The following is an 18,966-nucleotide window of genomic DNA, read 5'->3' on the forward strand; positions in this document are numbered from 1 at the left end:
GGATTCAGCGCTTCACTGCCAGGGTCCAGGTTCAATCCCTGGTCGGGGAACCAAGATCCTATGAGCTGCGCAATGCAGTCAAAAAATAATTTTTTAAAAATTAAAAAAAAAAAAGAATATCGATTCCAGGACAGCTAAGAGTAAAGTACTTTTATACACATGCAAATAGAACACATTTATGTGGTCTAAAAAATAAAAGTAAAGCCCTACTAACTTTTAGTTGGAAAAAAATTATTTTAGCCAACTGTATCAATGATCATTTGGAACATCAATGGTCTAAATGCACCAATTAAAAGACAACAATTGCCAAAATGGATCAAAAAAACAAGACCCAAGTATACACTGTCTACAAGAAACCCACTTTAAATATAAAAGTACGTATAGATTGAAAGTAAATAGATGTTGAAAAATATATTATGTTAACACTAATAAGAAGAAAGCAGAGATAGCTATATAAATTTTCAGACAGAGCAGACTTCAAAGCATGAAAAAGTTACCAGGGATAAAGAAAGGCATTATATAATGATAAAGGGGTCAATTCTCCATTACAACACAACAATCCTTAAGGTGTACTTATCTAACAATAGAAAGCAAAAATGATAATACTGCAAAGAGAAATAAATGAACCCACTACCATATTAGAACACTTCACACCCCTCTATCAGAAATGGACAGATCCAGCAGATGAAAAATCAGTAAGGACATAGTTGAACTCAGTAATACCATCAAATAACTGGATGTAATGGATGTCTACAGACTACTTCATCCAACAAGAGCAGAATGTTCGTTCTTCTTAAGTTCACATGGAATATTCACCAAGATCAACCACATTCTCAGCCACAGAACACACCTTAGCAAATTTTAAAAAAAGAAATCATACAACGTCTGCCTTCAGACCACAACAGAATTAAAATAGAAATCAATAACAGAACAATAGTTGGAAAATTCCAAAATATTTGGAGAATAAACAAAACACTTCTAAGTAACACATAAGTCAAAAAAGAAATCTTGAAGGAAGAATTAAAAAACACTTGGAACTGAATAAAAATGACAACACACCTAATCAAAATCTGTGGGCTATAGTGAAAGCTGCACTTAGAGGGAAACATAGCATTGAATGCATATATTAGAAAAGAAAATTTAAAATCAATAATCTATGATTCCACATCTTAGGAAACTAGAAAAAGAAGAAGAGAACAAATCCAAAGTAAACAAAAGTAAAGAAATAATAAAAATTGGATCAGAAATCAATGAAACTTAAAGCAAGAAATCATTAGAGAAAATCAAAGAAACCAAAAGTGGTTCTCTGAAAAATATCAACAAAGTTATAAATCTCACCAGGCTAACTTAGGAAAAACAAAGAGAACACAAATTACTAGTATCAGAAATGAAACAGAGGACATCACTATAGGTATCATGCACATGAAAAGAATAAAGAAATACTATGAACAACTCTGCCCACCAATTTGATAACCTAATAAAATGGAACAATTCCTTGAAAGACATACTCTGTCAAACTCACAAAGGAATAAACAAACTGAATATCTATTAAAGAAATTAAGTCAATAATTAATACCCTTCCAAAACAGAAAGCACCAGGCCCAGATGGGTTCACTAGTGAATGTTAACAAACATTTAAGGAAGATACTATACCAATTCTGTGTAATCTCTTTCAGACTATAGAAAAAGAAAATACTTCCTAACTCATTCTATGAAGCCTGAATTACCCTAATAACCAAAACCACAGACACACACACACAGACCAAAAAAAAAAAAAAAAAAAAAAAGCAGGGGGAGAAGGAGGAAGAAGGGAAGAAGGGAAGAGAACTACAGGACAGGAATTTTCATTAACAGATGCAAAAATCTTCAACAAAATAATAGCAAATTAAATCCAACAGTGTGGAAAAAATTATGCACCATGACCAAGTAGGATTTATCCCAAGATAACAGGCTGGTTCAACATTCGAAAATCAACTGACATAAACCATCACATCCACAGGCTAAAGAAGAAAAACCACATGATCATATAAATTGATGCAGAAAAAGCATCTGACAATATCCAACAACCACTCATGATAAAAGCTCTCAGTAAACGAGGAATAAAAGAGAACTTCCTCAACTTGATAAAGAGTATCTTCAAACAACCTATAGCTAACATCATAATGGTGAGAAACTCAAAGCTTTCACACTAAGGAACAAGGTAAGGATGCCCTTCCCCTCTTACCACCCATTTTCACATTGTAATGTAGGTCTTACCAAATACAATAAGAGAAGAAAAGAAATAAAAGGTGTACATACTAGGATGCAGACTGGGATGGAAGACATGAAACTGTTCACAGATTACATGATCATATATGCACAAAATCTAAAAGAATCAACAACAAAAAAACTCGAACTAATAAGTCATTATAGTAAGGTTGCAGGATACAAGTCAACAGCTTTCCTATATACCAAAAAAGGACAAAGTGGAATTTGAAATTAAAAACACAATTTTTATTTACATTAGCACCCCAATAATGTAATTCTTAGGGAAAAAAATCTAATAAAATATGTACAAGACCTCTATGAGGAAAACTATAAAACTCTAATGAGTGAAATCAAGAATCCAAATATACAGAGAGATGATCCATGTTCATGGATAGGAAGACTCAACAGTGCCAAGATGTCAGTTATTCTCAACCCGATCTATAGATTCAATGCAATACCAATCAAAATTCCAGGAACCAATTCATGTATATTGACAAATTGATTCTAAACTTCATAAGGAGAGGCAAAAGACCCAGAATACCTAAGACAATACAGACGGTCCCCAACTTAAGATGGTTTGTATCATGATGGTAAAAAAAACTGATAAACTTACAACCACTGTACCCTTACAACCATACTGTTTTTCACTTTCAGTACAGTATTCAATAAATTATATGAGATATTCATCACTTCATGATAAAATAGGCTTTGTGTTAGATGATATTGCTCAACTGTAGGCTAACATAAGTGTTCTGAGGATATTTAAAGTATGTTAGGCTAAGCTATGATGTTCAGTAAATCAGGGGAATTAAATGCATTTCAACTTAGAATATTTTCAACTTACAATGGTTTACTGTGACATAATACCATCGAAAGTTGAGGAAGATCTATATTAAAGGAGAAGAACAAACGTGAAGGACTGACACTACCTGATTTTAGAACTTGCTATAAAGTTACAGTAATCAAGGCACTGTGGTACTGGCAAAAGAACAGACAAAACAGATCAATAGAACACAACAGAGTCCAGAAATAGACTCTCTAAATATACTCAATTGATCTTGGACTAAAGAGCAAAAGCAATACAATGGAGAAAGACAGTCTTTTTGACAAATGTTGATGGACTAAATGGATATCCACACACACAAAAACCACCCTTCACAAAAATCAACTCAAAATGGACCATGCATCTACATATATAATACAAAATTATAAAATTTCAAGAATATGGGAGAATATCTAGAAATCCTTGGATTGGCAATGACTTTTTAGGATACAACATCAAAGGCATGATCAAGGAAAGAAAGAATCAATAAACTGGACTTCATCAGAAATAAAAATTCTTCTCTGCAAAAGACTATAAGAGAATGAAAAGACAAGCCACAGACTGGAAGAAAATATTTGCAAAAGACACATATGATAAAGGACTGTTATCCAAAATATACAAAGAATTCTTTAAATTCAATGAGAAAACAAACAATACAATTTAAAAAATAGGCCAAAGAATTTAACAGAGACCTCACCAAAGAAGATATACAGATGGCAAATAAACATATGAAAAGATGTTCTACACGTTATCATCAGGGAAATGAAATTAAAACAACAATAAGATACACTACACACCTTATTAGAATGCTCAAAATCCAGGCCATTGACACCAAACACTAGTGAGGATGTGGAGCAACAGGAACTCTCTTCATTACTGATGAGGATGCTAAAAGGTACAGCCACTTTGGAGAATGTTTGAGAGCTTCTTATAAAACTAAGCATACACTTATATTAGACTCAACAATTGTGCCCCTTGGTATTTACCCAAAGAAACTGAAAACTTATGTCCACACAAAAACCTGCAGATGGATGTTTACTGCACCTTTACTCAGAACTGGCAAAACTTGGAAGCAACCAACACATCCTCTGGTACTTGAATGGATAAACTGTGGTACATCACACAGTGTACTATTATTAAGTGCTAAGAAAAAATGAATTATCAAGTCATGAAAAGACATAGAGATAACTTAAATACATATTAGTAACTGAAAGACGCCAGTCTGGAAAAGCTAGATACTATATAATTCCAACTATATGACATTCTGGAGAAGGGAAAACTATGGACAAAGTAAAAAGATGAGTGGTTGCCAGGGACTGAGGGAGGACAGGAAAGGATGAATAGATGGATCACAGAGGGCTTTTAGGGCAGTGAAACTACTGTGTACGATACTGTAACATTGGATACATGTCATTATACATTTGTCCAATACCCTTAGAATGCACAACACCAAGCTGAACCAAGTAAACTATAGAATTTGGGTGTAATGTGTCAGTGTAGGTTCATCAACTGCAACAAATGTATCACTCTGGTGGAGAATATTTATAATGTGAGAGGCTATGCCTGTGTAGGTGCAGGGGATATATGTTAAATCTCTATCATCTGCTCAACTGGGCAGTGAATCAAAAACTGCTCTAAAATAAAGTCTATTAAAATAGTTTTAATGTCATCCCTACATATAATAATGTTCTTATGCTAAAAAGGAGTATAATGAAATTAAACTAATGAATAGTTTGTCTTTTGCTTTAATTGAGGTATAAATGACATAAAACATTATATTAGTTTCAGGTGTACAACGTGATTCCATATTAATATACATTGTGAAATGATCACCACAATAAGTTTAGTTAACATCTGTCCTCACACTTACCTAGAAATTTTTCTTCTTGTGATGAGTACTTTTAAGATTTGCTCTTTCAGCAACTTTCAAATATGCAAAACAGTATTATTAACTACAGTCACCATGCTGTACTTTACATCTCTATGACTTACTTACTTTATAACTGGAAGTTTGTGCCTTTGGACCCCCTTCGCCCATTTTCTGCAGCCCTACACCCCCTACCTATGGCAACGACCAATCTGTTCTCTGTACTACCTTGGTTGTTTTTGGTTTTTTTTTAGATTCCACATATGAGCGAGATCATACCATATTTATCTTTCTCTGACTTATTTCACTTAGCATAATGCCTTCAAGGTCCATTCATGTTGTCACAAATGGCAAGATTTCATTCCTTTTTATGGCTGAGTAGCATTCCATGGTATCTATTGGGTTGGCCAAAAACTTCGTTTGGGTTTTTCCATAAGCTCTTATGGGAAAACCCGAATGAATTTTTTGGCCAACCCAACAGATAGCACATCTTTATCCATTCACCCATTAATAGACACTTAGGTTGTTTCCATATCTTGGCTATTGTCAATAATGCTGCAATGAACATGAGGGTGCACATATGTTTATCAAGTGAGTGTTTTTGCTTTCTTGAAATAAATACTCAGAAGTGGAAATGCCAGATCAGATGGTAATTCTATTTTTAACTTTTTGAGGAACTTTAATACTGTTTTCCATAGTGTCTGCACCAATTTACATTCTCATCAACAAAGCACAAGGGTTCCCTTTTCCCACATCCTCACCAACACTTTTTATTGCTTGTCTTTTTGATAATAGCCATTCTAACAGGTAGAGATTATATCTCATGGTTTTGATTTGCATTACCCTGATGATTAGTGAGTTGAGCATCTTTTCATGAACCTGTTGGCTAGTTGTACGTCTGTTTGGAAAAAATGCCTATTCAGATCCTCTTTCTATTTTTTCTTTTTTTTCTCTATTGCGTTGTATGAGTTTTTTATATTATTTTAGATATTAACACTACGAATTGCAATTATATAACTATTTCATAGACTGGCTTTTCATTTAGTTGATGGTTTCCTGTGCTGCGCAGAAGCTTTTTAGTTTGATGTAGTCGCATCTGTTTATTTTTGCTTTTGCTCCCTTTTGGGAAGCAGAACCAAAAAAATCATCACCAAGATCAATGTCAGGAAGCTTACTGCTTATGTATTCTTCTAGGAGTTTTATGGTTTTAGGTCTTACATTCACATCTTTAATCCATTAAGAGTCAATTTTTATTTATGGTGTAAGACAGTAGTCCATTTTCATTCTTTTGCATGTGGCTGTCCAGTTTTACCAGCATCATTTATTGAAAAGTTATCCTTTCCTCACTGTATATTCTTGGCTCCTCTGTCATAAATTAATTGATCACAGATATGTGGGCTTATTTCTGTGGTCTCTATCCTGTTCCACTAATTGATGTGTCTGTTTTTATGCCAGTACCATACTGTTTTGATTACTATTGCTTTGTAATATAGTTAGAAATCAGGGATCATGATGCCTCCAGCTTTGTTCTTTCTCAAGATTGTTTTGGCTATTTGGGTCTCACATGGTTCCACACAAATGTTAGAGTTACTTGTTCTAGTTCTTTGAAAAATGTCACTGGTATTTTCATAGAGACTGCATGGAATCTGTAGATTGCCTTAGGTAGGATGTACATTTTAACAGCATTAATTATTCCAACCCATGAGGCACAGAATATCTTTCTGTTTATTTGTGTTTTTTTCAATTTCTTTCACTAATGTCTTATAGCTTTCAGTGGATAGGTCTTTTACCTCCTCAGTTAAATTTATCCCTAGGTATTTTGTCCTTTTTGATTCAATTGTAAATGGCGTTGTCTTCTTAATTTCTCTTTCCTGATAGTTTGTTATTAGTGTACAAAAATGCAACAGATTTTAGCATGTTGACTTTGTATCCTGCAACTTTAACAAATTTGTTGATTAGTTCCAACAGTTTTTTTGGTGGAGTCTTTGGAGTTTTTGTACGTATAATATCATGTCTTCTGCAATAGTGACAGTTTCACTATTGGGTCAATTAATAAATTCAAAAGAGAAATTAAAAAATACCTTGAGACAAATGGAAATAGAAATACAACATACCAAAATTTATAGGATGCAGCAAAAGCAGTTCTAAAAGAGAAAATCATGGATGCCTACTTTAAGAAACAAGAAAAATCTCAAATAAACAACCTTACTTTTTACACGTCAAGAAATTAGGCGAAAAAAAGAACAAAACCCAAAGATAGTAGAAGTAAAAAATAACAAAGAAGAGAGGAGAAATAAATGAAATAGAAACCAAAAGACAGCAGAAAAGATCAATGAAACTAAAGAGCTGATTCTCTGAAAAGACAAAATTGACAAACCTTTAGCTAGATTCACCATGAAAAAGAGAGAGGGCTCAAATAAACATAATCAGCTATGAAAAAGGAGATGTGACAAATGATACCACAGAAATTTAAAGGATCATAAGAGACTAGCAAGGATATTTTTATATGTTAACGAATTGGACAACCTAGAAGAAATGGATAAATTTCTAGAAACATACAACCTTCCAAGACAGAATCATGAGCAAATAAGAAGTCTGAATAGAGCAATAACTCCTAAGGAGATCAAATCAAAACCTCCCAACAAAAAAAAATCCAGGAATAGAAGGCTTCACTGGTGAATTCTATCAAACATTTAAAAAGAATTAATACCAATCCTTCTGAAACTCTTCCCAAAAAAATAGAAGAGGAGGAAACATTTGCAAACTCATTTTACGAGGCCAGCATTACCCTGATACCAAAACCAGACAAGGACACCACAAGAAAAGAAAATTACAGGCCAATATTCCTGATGAATATAGATGCAAAAATCCTCAACAAAGTATTACCAAACCAAATTCAATACTATATTAAAAGGCTCAAACACCAAGATCTAGTGGAATTTGTTCCAAGGATGTTGCAGTTCAACATCCACAAATCAATCAACATGATACACCACGTTAACAAAATGAAGGATAAAAATCATATGATCATCTCAATAGATGCAGAAAAAACATCTGACAAAATTCAACATCCATTTAATATAAAAGCTTTCTACAAAGTGGGAACAGAGGCACTGTATCTCAACATAATAAAGGCCATCTATGACAAGCCCACAGCTAATATACTACTCAACAGTGAAAAGCTGAAAGCTTTTCCTCTAAGATCGGAAGAAGAGAAGGATGCTGACTTTGCCACTTTTATTCAACATAGTATTCGAAGTCCTAGCCAAAGCAATTAGGCAAGAAAAAGAAATAAAAAGCATCCCAATTGGAAGTGAATAGTTTTTCTTAATATTCTGATGGAATTGATGAACCATTCAGAATTATGTTTCAAGGAAAAACCTCAAAATGTAAAGGCAGGGGAAAAAAAAAAAACTCTTCTAAAAGCCTGCCAAAGCAAACAGAAGTATTTTCTAAGATATCATATAATTTATATGTTAGAATTTGGGATATAAATTGTTTGTGGTAGGCAGAATATTTACACACCCCTCCCACAAGGATGTCCATGCTGTAATCCCCCTAAACCTGAGAATATGTTATTTCATATGGTAAATGTAACATTACAGAGGTGATTAAGGTTAAGATTAAGAGGAAATTATCCTCAATTGTCCAGATGCACCAAATCTAATTACCTTAGTTTTTTAGAGTGGAAGAAAAAGGTAGAAGAAAAGGTTAGAGAGATTACAGCATGAGAAGGATCTAACACCCCATAATGGTTCTAGGATATAAAAAAAATTTGTGCAAGGACCTAGAGAGGCCTGTAGGAGCTAAGGCCAATCCTCACCTTATAGGCAGCAAGAAAACAGACTTAAACCATATAAAACTAAATTCTGCCAACACCTGAGTGAGCAAGAAAACAGATATTCCCCTACAGCCTCCAAAAAAGAAGTCCTGTTGACAGCTTGATTTTTTCACCTTGAGACTTGTGTCAGACATCTGATCTACAGAACTTTAATAATTTGTGGTAAATTGTTACACTATCAATAGGAAACTTATTCAGTATTTTAGTATTCAGTTAAGTAGACTTAAAATTAAACCATTTTCCTTAATGAGAAAAATTACCTTCATTTTCTCGCTAGTCTACACCTTAGATTCCGAAGTATAATATGAAAGTTGAAGACTAACACATTTCTTTGATAATATTTTACCAAATGTACTGACTAAACACCTAGAGAATTTATCTCTAGAAGGTAATCAAACAGTAAAATTAATTAATTTAGTTTTTGAAAACAGAGATTCTTACCAAAATATTCTGGGCATTTTAAGCAGACCTCTTTCAAAAAGGCATTTGCTTTCAAATCAAATGTTCTAAGCTCAATGTCTGTGCCCAATCCCAAGACATTAATTTCTACCACAGGTAGTTCACAATCTCCAACAATGTGACAGAATTGAATCAAAACCTGGAAAAGAAAGAAAAAAGAAACTACGACTACCTAAAACAAAAAAAATGTTTATGTGGATGGTGGCTATATATAGATATGTGAGGTATACTTATGGTATAAATGATACGTATTTAAATTTAGGAGAGATTTTATACACACACATATACAAAACATACATTGTGCAAATTATTTTCAATAAATATATACTGAATAACAACAATACATCTAAACTCTTAATTCTTCTTTTGTAAGTGAAAGCAGATTTATTTAGAGAGATACACATTCCACAGGCAGAATGTGGCCCCTCTCAAAAGGTGAGGGCGGCCAAACCTTTAATTATTGATTAAGGAAATTAATCTTCAAAGAAAGGGGAGGGAGAACCACAAAGTAACATCTGAATTGAACTTAAATAGGATGAAAACAACACTGTCTATTAGTAATGAGACTATATAAATGAGCTGTGAATAGCAGAAATGACTGACAATTTAAATAAGCCATATTAATTTTACCATAGTACATACAATGCATACCTCTGGCACTTCAAATCTTATTTTATACTCAGTCATATTTTTTGAACAATCTGGCTTTTGAAGCTTTTTTTGTTGAGGACTTTTAACTCTAGATGGAGGTTGAAGAGGCTCTTCCAAGGGACTAGATGGGGCATCAAAAAACTCCTCATCTGAATCTAAATACCATAGAACATTTAAGTCAATGATCAAAATGACTGATTTAATAATAACATTCTAATAATTTTTCTGAAATAAATATGAACACTAAAACACTATTTCAAAAAATTGAATGTAAGGTTGAAAATAGAAAAGAATATAGAGATTACATGTGAAAAAATAACATTCTTAACGACAAAATGTATGGAAAATTACAAAATACAATCTTTAGCTTAATGAACATCATCTTTAAAATCACAATACTAAAAACTGCTAAAGAAAATTTCATACCAAATGCCAATGCCAATTATTACATACATGATGAATACGCAAAGGAACACACTAATATGCTCACTCTACCTGGACAGCAAAACAGGACTTAGTTACAAACTCTACAATATTAAAAGCAGAAGGCAGGTCCTAAAGTTTGAATGGAGAAACTAAGATCAAGCAGTACTTCACATATGTATGACTATATAGGAATATATATATGATAGTAAATTTTTACAACATGCTATTTAAAAGGACCCAAAATCTAGTAAAACCATTAAAAGAAGGTTTAAAGGAAACTAAAACCATCTAAGTATATCCCTAAGAACATAAAATTGAATTTTAGGGTAGATGATCTCACAAACAACATTTCCTCCCCCTCCCCACCCACCCTGGTCACTACACAGAAAGGAAAACATTCTCTAGAAAACTAAGGATCAACATGGCAATTTCTGTTATTTAACATTTACAATTTTTAAAGTCTTAAAAATAGAAAAATACATTTATTTTTCTTTCTAATGTGGCCAAAAAAGCATATATTTCACAATAAAGTATTTACCAGTTTTCCTACGTTAATGTAGGTATTAAGGCTTGATTTTTTTTTCCTTTAATAACAAAAAAGGAAATGTAAAAAGTAAAAAAAAAAAAAAAATTACTATAATGAAGATCTCCAAAAGCTAAGTAACACATTATAAATTAGACACAAAGTTTCATGGGGTCTCTTAGATCACAACAGGATAAAGATGATTAACTTGCTAGTGGTCCTTGTGATTATGGGGTTCAACTTTTATATACCAAAAAAATCCCACTGCAAAAGCAACTTTAAGGAACATCCAAATTATACTGTTTTAAAGGAATTTTAGTGAAATTTTCTGGATAATATGCAAATATCTGCTATTGCCTGAAATTTTTTATGTGGTCTCAAAATGAATTTTTTTCATAATATATTTATAACAAGGAAAATTTCCTAAAGTAGTTTCATTTTACCATCTTCAACACATGGAATTTCCAAAAGAGGAAACTTTTTCTGTGAAATCTGTGATGTTCCCAAAGAAGTGGATCTTTGAATCTGGAAGAAAAGTTAATTCACTGTCAGTTAGCACACAGACTTTTATTATAAGTTCTAAGACAATTCTGACAACACACACACACACACACACCCCTCAATCTGAATTAACTGGAAAAGAATCCAGCCTGAATTAGAAAGTTAATCTGTAAAATGTAGATTTAAAGAAGTGCTTTTACAATTTCAAGGCTACATATAAATTGCAGAACTGTTATAATCATTTCCTTGTTGACAGACTTTGCATAAGAAGAGATCTTAGATGTATCTTAACATCTTACTAAATAAGGGAAGCCACCTCTAGGGCATCTATGAGAAACAACCAAAAGTCTCAAAATTTAAAGCCTCTGTAGTTGGGGAGCTTGCAGTTTCATTTTTAACTTTTTAAAGATATTTTAGTAAATTTACTTTTTACTGTTCTGCAAAATACAGCATACGAAACACATATAATGCAGTTGAAAATGATAATAATAAGAGACACCCCTGAATCTTCCATCCAGGCCAAAAAACAAAATAGTACTATGCCCTTACCTAGAAGCATCTTATGTGCTCCTTTCTTGATCATATTCTCTAAAATTGATTTACTTTCATTTATTTACTTGTTTTTAGCCTCCTATGACTGATTCTCTAAGTAATACATTGTTTAACCTGTTCCTTTCTAAACTTAGAAAAAACCAATAACACTGCATACATTTTCCTGTGATGTTCTTCTTCAACAAAATATTCTTTAAATTTTATCCATATTGATAGTTTACCCATTCTCACTGCTATACATTGATGAATAAACCACTACTTATTTGTCCATTACACTGTTGCTAAATATTTGTGTTGTTTACAGATTTTTGCTTTTATTCACTTTGCCACTATAGGAATCCTTGAACATAGGTGCTCAAATGCAAGATTTTCTATGGTGTACATATCAAAGAGTGGAATTTCATATGTTCACCTTAGTAAGTACTACAAACATGTTTTCACAAGTGTTTACAAGGCATTACATGATATCAGCAGTAGATCAGAGTTTGTATGGCTCCATTTCCTCATTAATACTTAGTGCTTTCAGACGTTTTAAATGTTGCCAATCTCACTGGCATTTTCACCCTAGTTTTAATTAGAATTTCACAAACATAATAGTTACACATCATGTCATAGGTTCATAGGTTGTGTTTGTCCTTCTCTGAATCCTATTCATATGGGAGAAACATTATTACTGAAATATAACCTACTACATCTGAGTACAGAACTGTAAGTATAAATAAAACTAAATTTCAAAAAGAAAACACACCCATGCACCCAAAATCCAGATCCAGGAACAGAACATTACCAGCAACTCAGAAACCTCCCTCATGCTCCTCAATCACCAGGCATACCTTCAAAAAGTAACAACTATAACGCCCCAATTTCAATTTTTAATGTTCTGAAAGTTTTTACAATGACATTCATTAAAAAATGATTTTGGGGCTTCCCTGGTGGCGCAGTGGTTGAGAATCTGCCTGCCAATGCAGAGGACACGGGTTCGAGCCCTGGTCTGGGAAGATCCCACATGTCGCGGAGCAACTAGGCCCGTGAGCCACAATTACTGAGCCTGCGCGTCTGGAGCCTGTGCTGCGCAACAAGAGAGGCCACGACAGTGAGAGGCCTGCGCACCGCGATGAAGAGTGGCCCCCACTTGCCGCAACTAGAGAAAGCCCTCGCACAGAAACGAAGACCCAACACAGCAAAAATAAATAAATAAATAAATAAATAAATAAACCCAAAGTTTAAAAAAAAAAAAATCTTGGAAGAAAAAAAAAAGATTTTGTTTTGTATCTTCCTGATGAGTAATAAAATTGAACACCTTTTCATATGTCTGTTTGCCCATTTCTTATTGGATACTTAGTCTCCTTTTATATTTTGGATAAAGTCTTCTGTAAATTGTATGTGTTCCAAGTATTTTTCCCAGTTGGATGGTGAACCTTTTTCATTATTAACAATGTCTTTCAAAAGGCAGAAATTTTTAATTTCCGTGAAGTGTAATTTATTTTTTTCTTCTGTATTTGTGCTTTTTTATCCCAAGATATCTTTACCCACCACAAGAGTTCAAAGATTTTCTCCTATGTTTTTTGTTAAAGAAACTTTACACCTTTGGGCATTTACATTTAAGTCTATGTTCCATTTTAAGTTAAATTCCATGTATGGTATATGGTACAGATTGATGTTCACTTTTTTCCCCACATGGAAATCTAATTATTTTAGAACCATTGTTGAAAAGACTATCCTACCCCCACTTAGTTGCACTGGTACCTTTGTAAGAAATAAAATACATATTAACCATATATTATATTGTGAATTTATTTCTGGATTCTGTTCTACTTCAGTTATCTTTATGTCTATTCTTATGCCAATACAACACTTTCTTGAATAAAGTAGCTATAAAATAAGCCTTGAAATCAAGAATTAGAAACCCTCCAATGTTATTCTTATCCAAATTTTTTTGGGCTAATATATGTCCTTTGCATTTCCATATATACATTATAATAAGCTTGTTAACTTCCAGAAGAAAAATTTGGTATTTTGATTGGGGTTGTGAGAAATCTATACAGTTTTGAGAGAACTGTCATTTTAATACCGTCAGTCCTCCAATTCTTAACTATGTATATCACTCCACTTACTTAGGTCATGATCAATTATTTTCAGAAATGTTCTGTAGTTTTAGATATAAATGGCCTGTATTTCTTTTGTTAAATTTTTCCTAAGTATTTAACTCTTTTTAATGCTATTATGAATGGAACATTTTTCTTAATTTCATTTTTAGAAACAGCTTATTATTTACATTGATGATATAACCTGCAATCTTGACAAATTCACTATTACTAGTGGTATTTTTCTACATTCCTTAGGACTTCCTGCATAAATGATCATGTCACCTGTAAATAAAGATAGTTTTACTTTTTCATTTCCATCCTGTCTTATTTGTCTTGAGTTACTGCAGAAGCTAGAACCTTCAGTATGAATTTGAATAGAAGTAGTAAAAAAAAAAAAAAGGAAAGGCCATCTTGCACTATTATTTGATATTACAGGGAAAGCATTCAGTCTTTTTCAAATTAAACATGATATTAGCTATAGGTTTTTCCTAGACTGATGGGGCTTCCTTATATTCCCAGTTTGTTAGGAGTCTTATCATGAAAGGTTGTTGGATTTTGTCAATGTTTTTTCCTTTTCTATTGAGATAATCACACATTTGTTATCCTTTATTCAATGAAATGTGCTTAATAACATTGATTGGTGAACCATTTTTGCTGCCCTGGGATAAATGCATTTGGTATTTTAGTGTATTATGTTTTAAAATTATCACACTATTTGATTGTAATATTTGCTAAGTATTTTAGAATCTATGTTAATGAATATATAGGTCTGTATTTTCTCATAATTTCTCTATCTGGTTAAAACAGGAGAATAACACATGCAAAGAAATGAAGTGTGGCCCATGCACACAGTAAATTAGCAGAAATAGTTCAGGAATGAGCACAGGCATTAGACTTACTGAAAAAAAAAATCCAGAAACTTTAAATTAACTGTCTTAAACGTGCTCAGAGAGCTAAAAAGAACCACTGAGAAAGAGCTAAAGGAAACCAGGCAAATAACATCACAACAAATGGAAAATATCAATAAAGAGGTAGAAATTATAAAAAGAAATCAAACAAATTCTAGACCTGAAAAGTAAAATAACTGAAAGAAAAATTCATTAGAGAATTTCAATAGCAGAGTTGAGCTAGCAGAACAATCAGTGAACATGAAGACAGATCAGTCAAAATTATTAAAAAAGAAAAAAGATAAAGAAAAGTGAACACAACCTAAGGGACCTGTGGGACACCACAAAGTGAGTCAATATATGCATTATGTGAATCCCAGCAGAAGACAAGAAAGAGAAAGGGCTAGAAAGACTATTTGAAAAAAACAGCCAAAAATGTCCCCAAATTTGATGAAAGACATGAATCTAAAAAATCCAAATTCAATGACCTCAAAGTAACATACACTCAAAGAGATCAACACCAAAACATATTATAATCAAACAGTTGAAAGATAGAGTAAGAAAAATGAAAGCAAGAGAAGCAAGTTGCCACATATTAGGACTCATCAATTAGTTAACAGCTAACTGCTCAGCAGAAACCATGAAGGTCAAAAGGTAATGGAAAGTCATATTTAACATGCTGAAAGGAAAGTCAGCCAAGATTTGTATGTCTGGCAAAACTGTCCTTCATAATGAAAGAAAAATTAAGATATTTCCAGACAAACAACAGCAGAAGGAGTGTGTCACCACTATACTTGCCCAACAAGAAATGCCCAAGTCCTTTAGGTTGAAGGAAAAGAATACTAGATAGTGACTCAAAGCTATATAAAGGAAAAGAAATCTTCAGTAAAGATAAATACATGGGTAAATAAATGAGGTATTGTATTTTTAGTTCAAAACCACTCTTTTTATTTCCTGTACACTTTAAAGAAAAACATATAAAAATAAACATAATGACATTACTGAGCACACAATGTACAAGATGCAACTTGTGACAACACCACCTTAATGGGGGGAGTACAGAGCTGTACTAGAAAAGAGTTTTTTTTTTAAATTTTTGTTTGTTTTCTGTTTTGTTTTGTTTTTTTGATGTGGACCATTTTTTTAGTCTTTACTGAATTTGTTACAATATTGCTTCTGTTTTATGTTTTGGTTTTCTGGCCACAAGGCATGTGAGATCTTAGCTCCCCAACCAGGGATCAAACCTGCACCCCTTGCATTGGAAGGTGAAGTCTTAACCACTGGACTGCCAGGAAAGTCCCAGAAAAGAGTTTTTGTGTGCTACTGAGGTTCAGTTGGTATCAATCCAAAACACAATTTTATAAATCTAGAATGTTAAATGTAATTGACATAGTAACCATAAAAAATATATATCTAAAAGCATATACTGGGATTTCCCTGGTGGTCCAGTGGTTAAGACTTTGCCTTCCAAATGCAGGGGGTGTGGGTTCGATCCCTGGTCAGGGAGCTAAGATCCCACATGCCTCGTGGCCAAAAAACCAAAACATAAAACAGAAGCAATATTGTAATAAATTCAATAAAGACTTTAAAAAATGGTCCACATCAAAAAATAAAATCTTAAAAAAATAAAGAGAAATAAAAGTATATACAGAGAAATTAGAAAGGATTCAAAATGATTCACTCCAAAAGAAATCAATTAAGCAATAAGAAAGGTATTAATAGAGAAAATGTAACACAAAAAGTATAAGATACACAGAAAACAAATAGAAAAATGGCAGAAGTACGTCTTTCATAATCAGTAATTACTTTAAATGTCAATGGACTGAACCATCCAATCAAAAGGCAAAATGGATAAGAGAAAATATGACCCAACTATACGCTGTCTACAAGAGACTCCCTTTAGATCCAAATGCAGTGAAAGGATGGAAAAAGATATTCTATGAAAACAGTAATCACAACAGAGGTGGTTATACTAATTTCTACCAAAGACGTTAAAAAAAAAATTGTAACAAAAGACAAAAAGGTCATCATATATAACAAAAGGGATAGTTCATTAGGAAGATAGAACAATTATAAACATATATACACCAAAAAATAGAGTCCCAAAATATGTTAACAAAACAATGACAAATTAGGAGAAACAGAAAGTTCCACAATAATAGCTGGAAACTTCAATTATGCCCACTTTCAATAAAGAATAGAATATCTAGTCAGAGGACCAATCAATAAATATAGAACTTGAACAACACCATACACCAACTAGACATAACAGACACACACAGAACAATCCAGCCAACAACAGCAGAATATACATTCTTCCTAAGTACATGTAGAACATTTTCCAGGGTTGACCATGTGGCAGGCCACAAAACAAGTGTCAAAATTTTTTTAAAGAGTGAAATCATATGAAGTGTCTTCTCCAACCACAATCCAAGCTAGAAATCAACAACAGAAGGGAAAGTGGAAAATTCACAAATATACAGAAATTAAAGAAAACTTTCAAAAAATCAATGGATCAAAGAAGAAATACGAAGAAAATATACAAATACTTTGAGATAAAGGAAAATGAAATGACATCATATGAAAAAATATGAGATACTTTGAAATCAGTGCTCAGAGGGAAATTTACTGCTATAAAAGCATACATTAAAACAGAAGACAGATTTTTAAATCAATAACTTCACTTTATACTTCAAGGAGCTAGAAAATGATTGACCTAAACACAAAGCTAGCAAAGGTAAAGAAATATAAAGATTAGAGCAGATAAATGAAATAGTGAAGAGAAAAACAACAGAATTAACAAAATCAAAACTTGACAATTGACAAAATCAACAAAACTGACAAACCTTCAGCTAGACTGAGACTAAAAGACATAAGTAACTAAAATCAGAAATCAAATTGAAGTCACTGCAGCCAAATTTACAGAAATAAAAAGGACTGTAAAGAATACTATGAAAAATCGTAGGCCCACAAATTGGATAACCTAGATGAAATAGACAAATTCCTAGAAAGACACGAATTACCTAAACTGACTCAAAAACAAACACTGAACAGACTTATAACAAGAGACTGAATCAGTAACCAAAACTCTACCAAGAAAGGTCATAAGGCTTCAGTGTCAAAGTTTACCACCATTTAATGAAGAATTAAAACCTTCCTTTTCAAATAAATGGAAGAGAACATCCCTAACCCAGTCTCTCAGGCCTGATAACAAAGCCAAGCGAATAAACCACACAAAAAAGTTATAGACTAATATAACTTATGAATATAGATGCAAAAATCCTTAACAAAATACTATAACCAAATCCAAAAGCCTGTTAAAAGGGTTATTATATCATAACCAAATAGAATCTATTCTAGGAAACCAAAGGTAACTCAACATAAAAAAATAATTACTATAAAACACCACATTAATAGAGTGAAAGATGAAAGCCCGGATGATATCCCAACTGAGGCAGAAAAAACATTTGACAAAATTCACCACCATTTCATGATAAAAACACAGAAAAATATACATGTAGAGGAGAACTTCCTCAACATGGTAATGAGCATTTATGAATACCTCCAAGCTAAATATCATACTCAGTGGTGAAAAACTGAACGCTTTCCCACTAAGATCAGGAAAAAAGGCAAGGATGCTCTCTTTTATTAATGCTATCCCGTATTTACTGAAGTTCTAGCCAGAGCAATTACTTAAGGAAAAGTAATAAAGGTTTCCAAATTGAAAAGAAATTAAACTATATCTATTCTCAGATGACATGATACTAAATAGAGAAAATCCCAGAGAATCCACAAAAACTGCTAATGCTAAAAAATTAATTCAGCAAAGTTGCAGGGTACCAGATTAACATAAAAATCTGTTATTTTGATGTACCAGCAATGAACGAAAATGGAAATTTAGGAAATAATTCCATTTATAACAGCATCAAAAAGAATAAATTATCTAGGAAAAATATACGGCAAGGAACTGAAAAACTTGTACACTGAAAATTACAACAAATTTCTAAAAATATCAAAGATGTGAGTGAATGGAAAGACATCCTGTGTTAATGGACTTGGAGACTTAATATTTTTAACATGGAAACACTAACCAAAGTGATCT

At 32.7% G+C, this 18,966-nt stretch overlaps 1 protein-coding gene across 4 annotated transcripts in view; it reads right to left on the reverse strand.

Annotated features, from left to right (window-relative positions):
• Positions 1-18,966, reverse strand: part of VPS13A (vacuolar protein sorting 13 homolog A) — a 258,051-nt gene that overhangs the window by 138,672 nt on the left and 100,413 nt on the right. For all 4 annotated transcript variants that reach the window (XM_068551844.1, XM_068551843.1, XM_068551845.1 and 1 more), the window contains exons 24-26: positions 11,281-11,362; positions 9,889-10,043; positions 9,220-9,376 (exon numbers count right to left, since the gene is read on the reverse strand). In XM_068551844.1, the coding sequence (XP_068407945.1) occupies positions 9,220-9,376; positions 9,889-10,043; positions 11,281-11,362 (394 nt within the window). The remainder of the gene's footprint in view (positions 1-9,219; positions 9,377-9,888; positions 10,044-11,280; positions 11,363-18,966) is intronic.

Source organism: Eschrichtius robustus, chromosome 10 (assembly GCF_028021215.1).
Source record: "Eschrichtius robustus isolate mEscRob2 chromosome 10, mEscRob2.pri, whole genome shotgun sequence".
Classification (NCBI taxonomy): Eukaryota; Metazoa; Chordata; class Mammalia; order Artiodactyla; family Eschrichtiidae; genus Eschrichtius; species Eschrichtius robustus.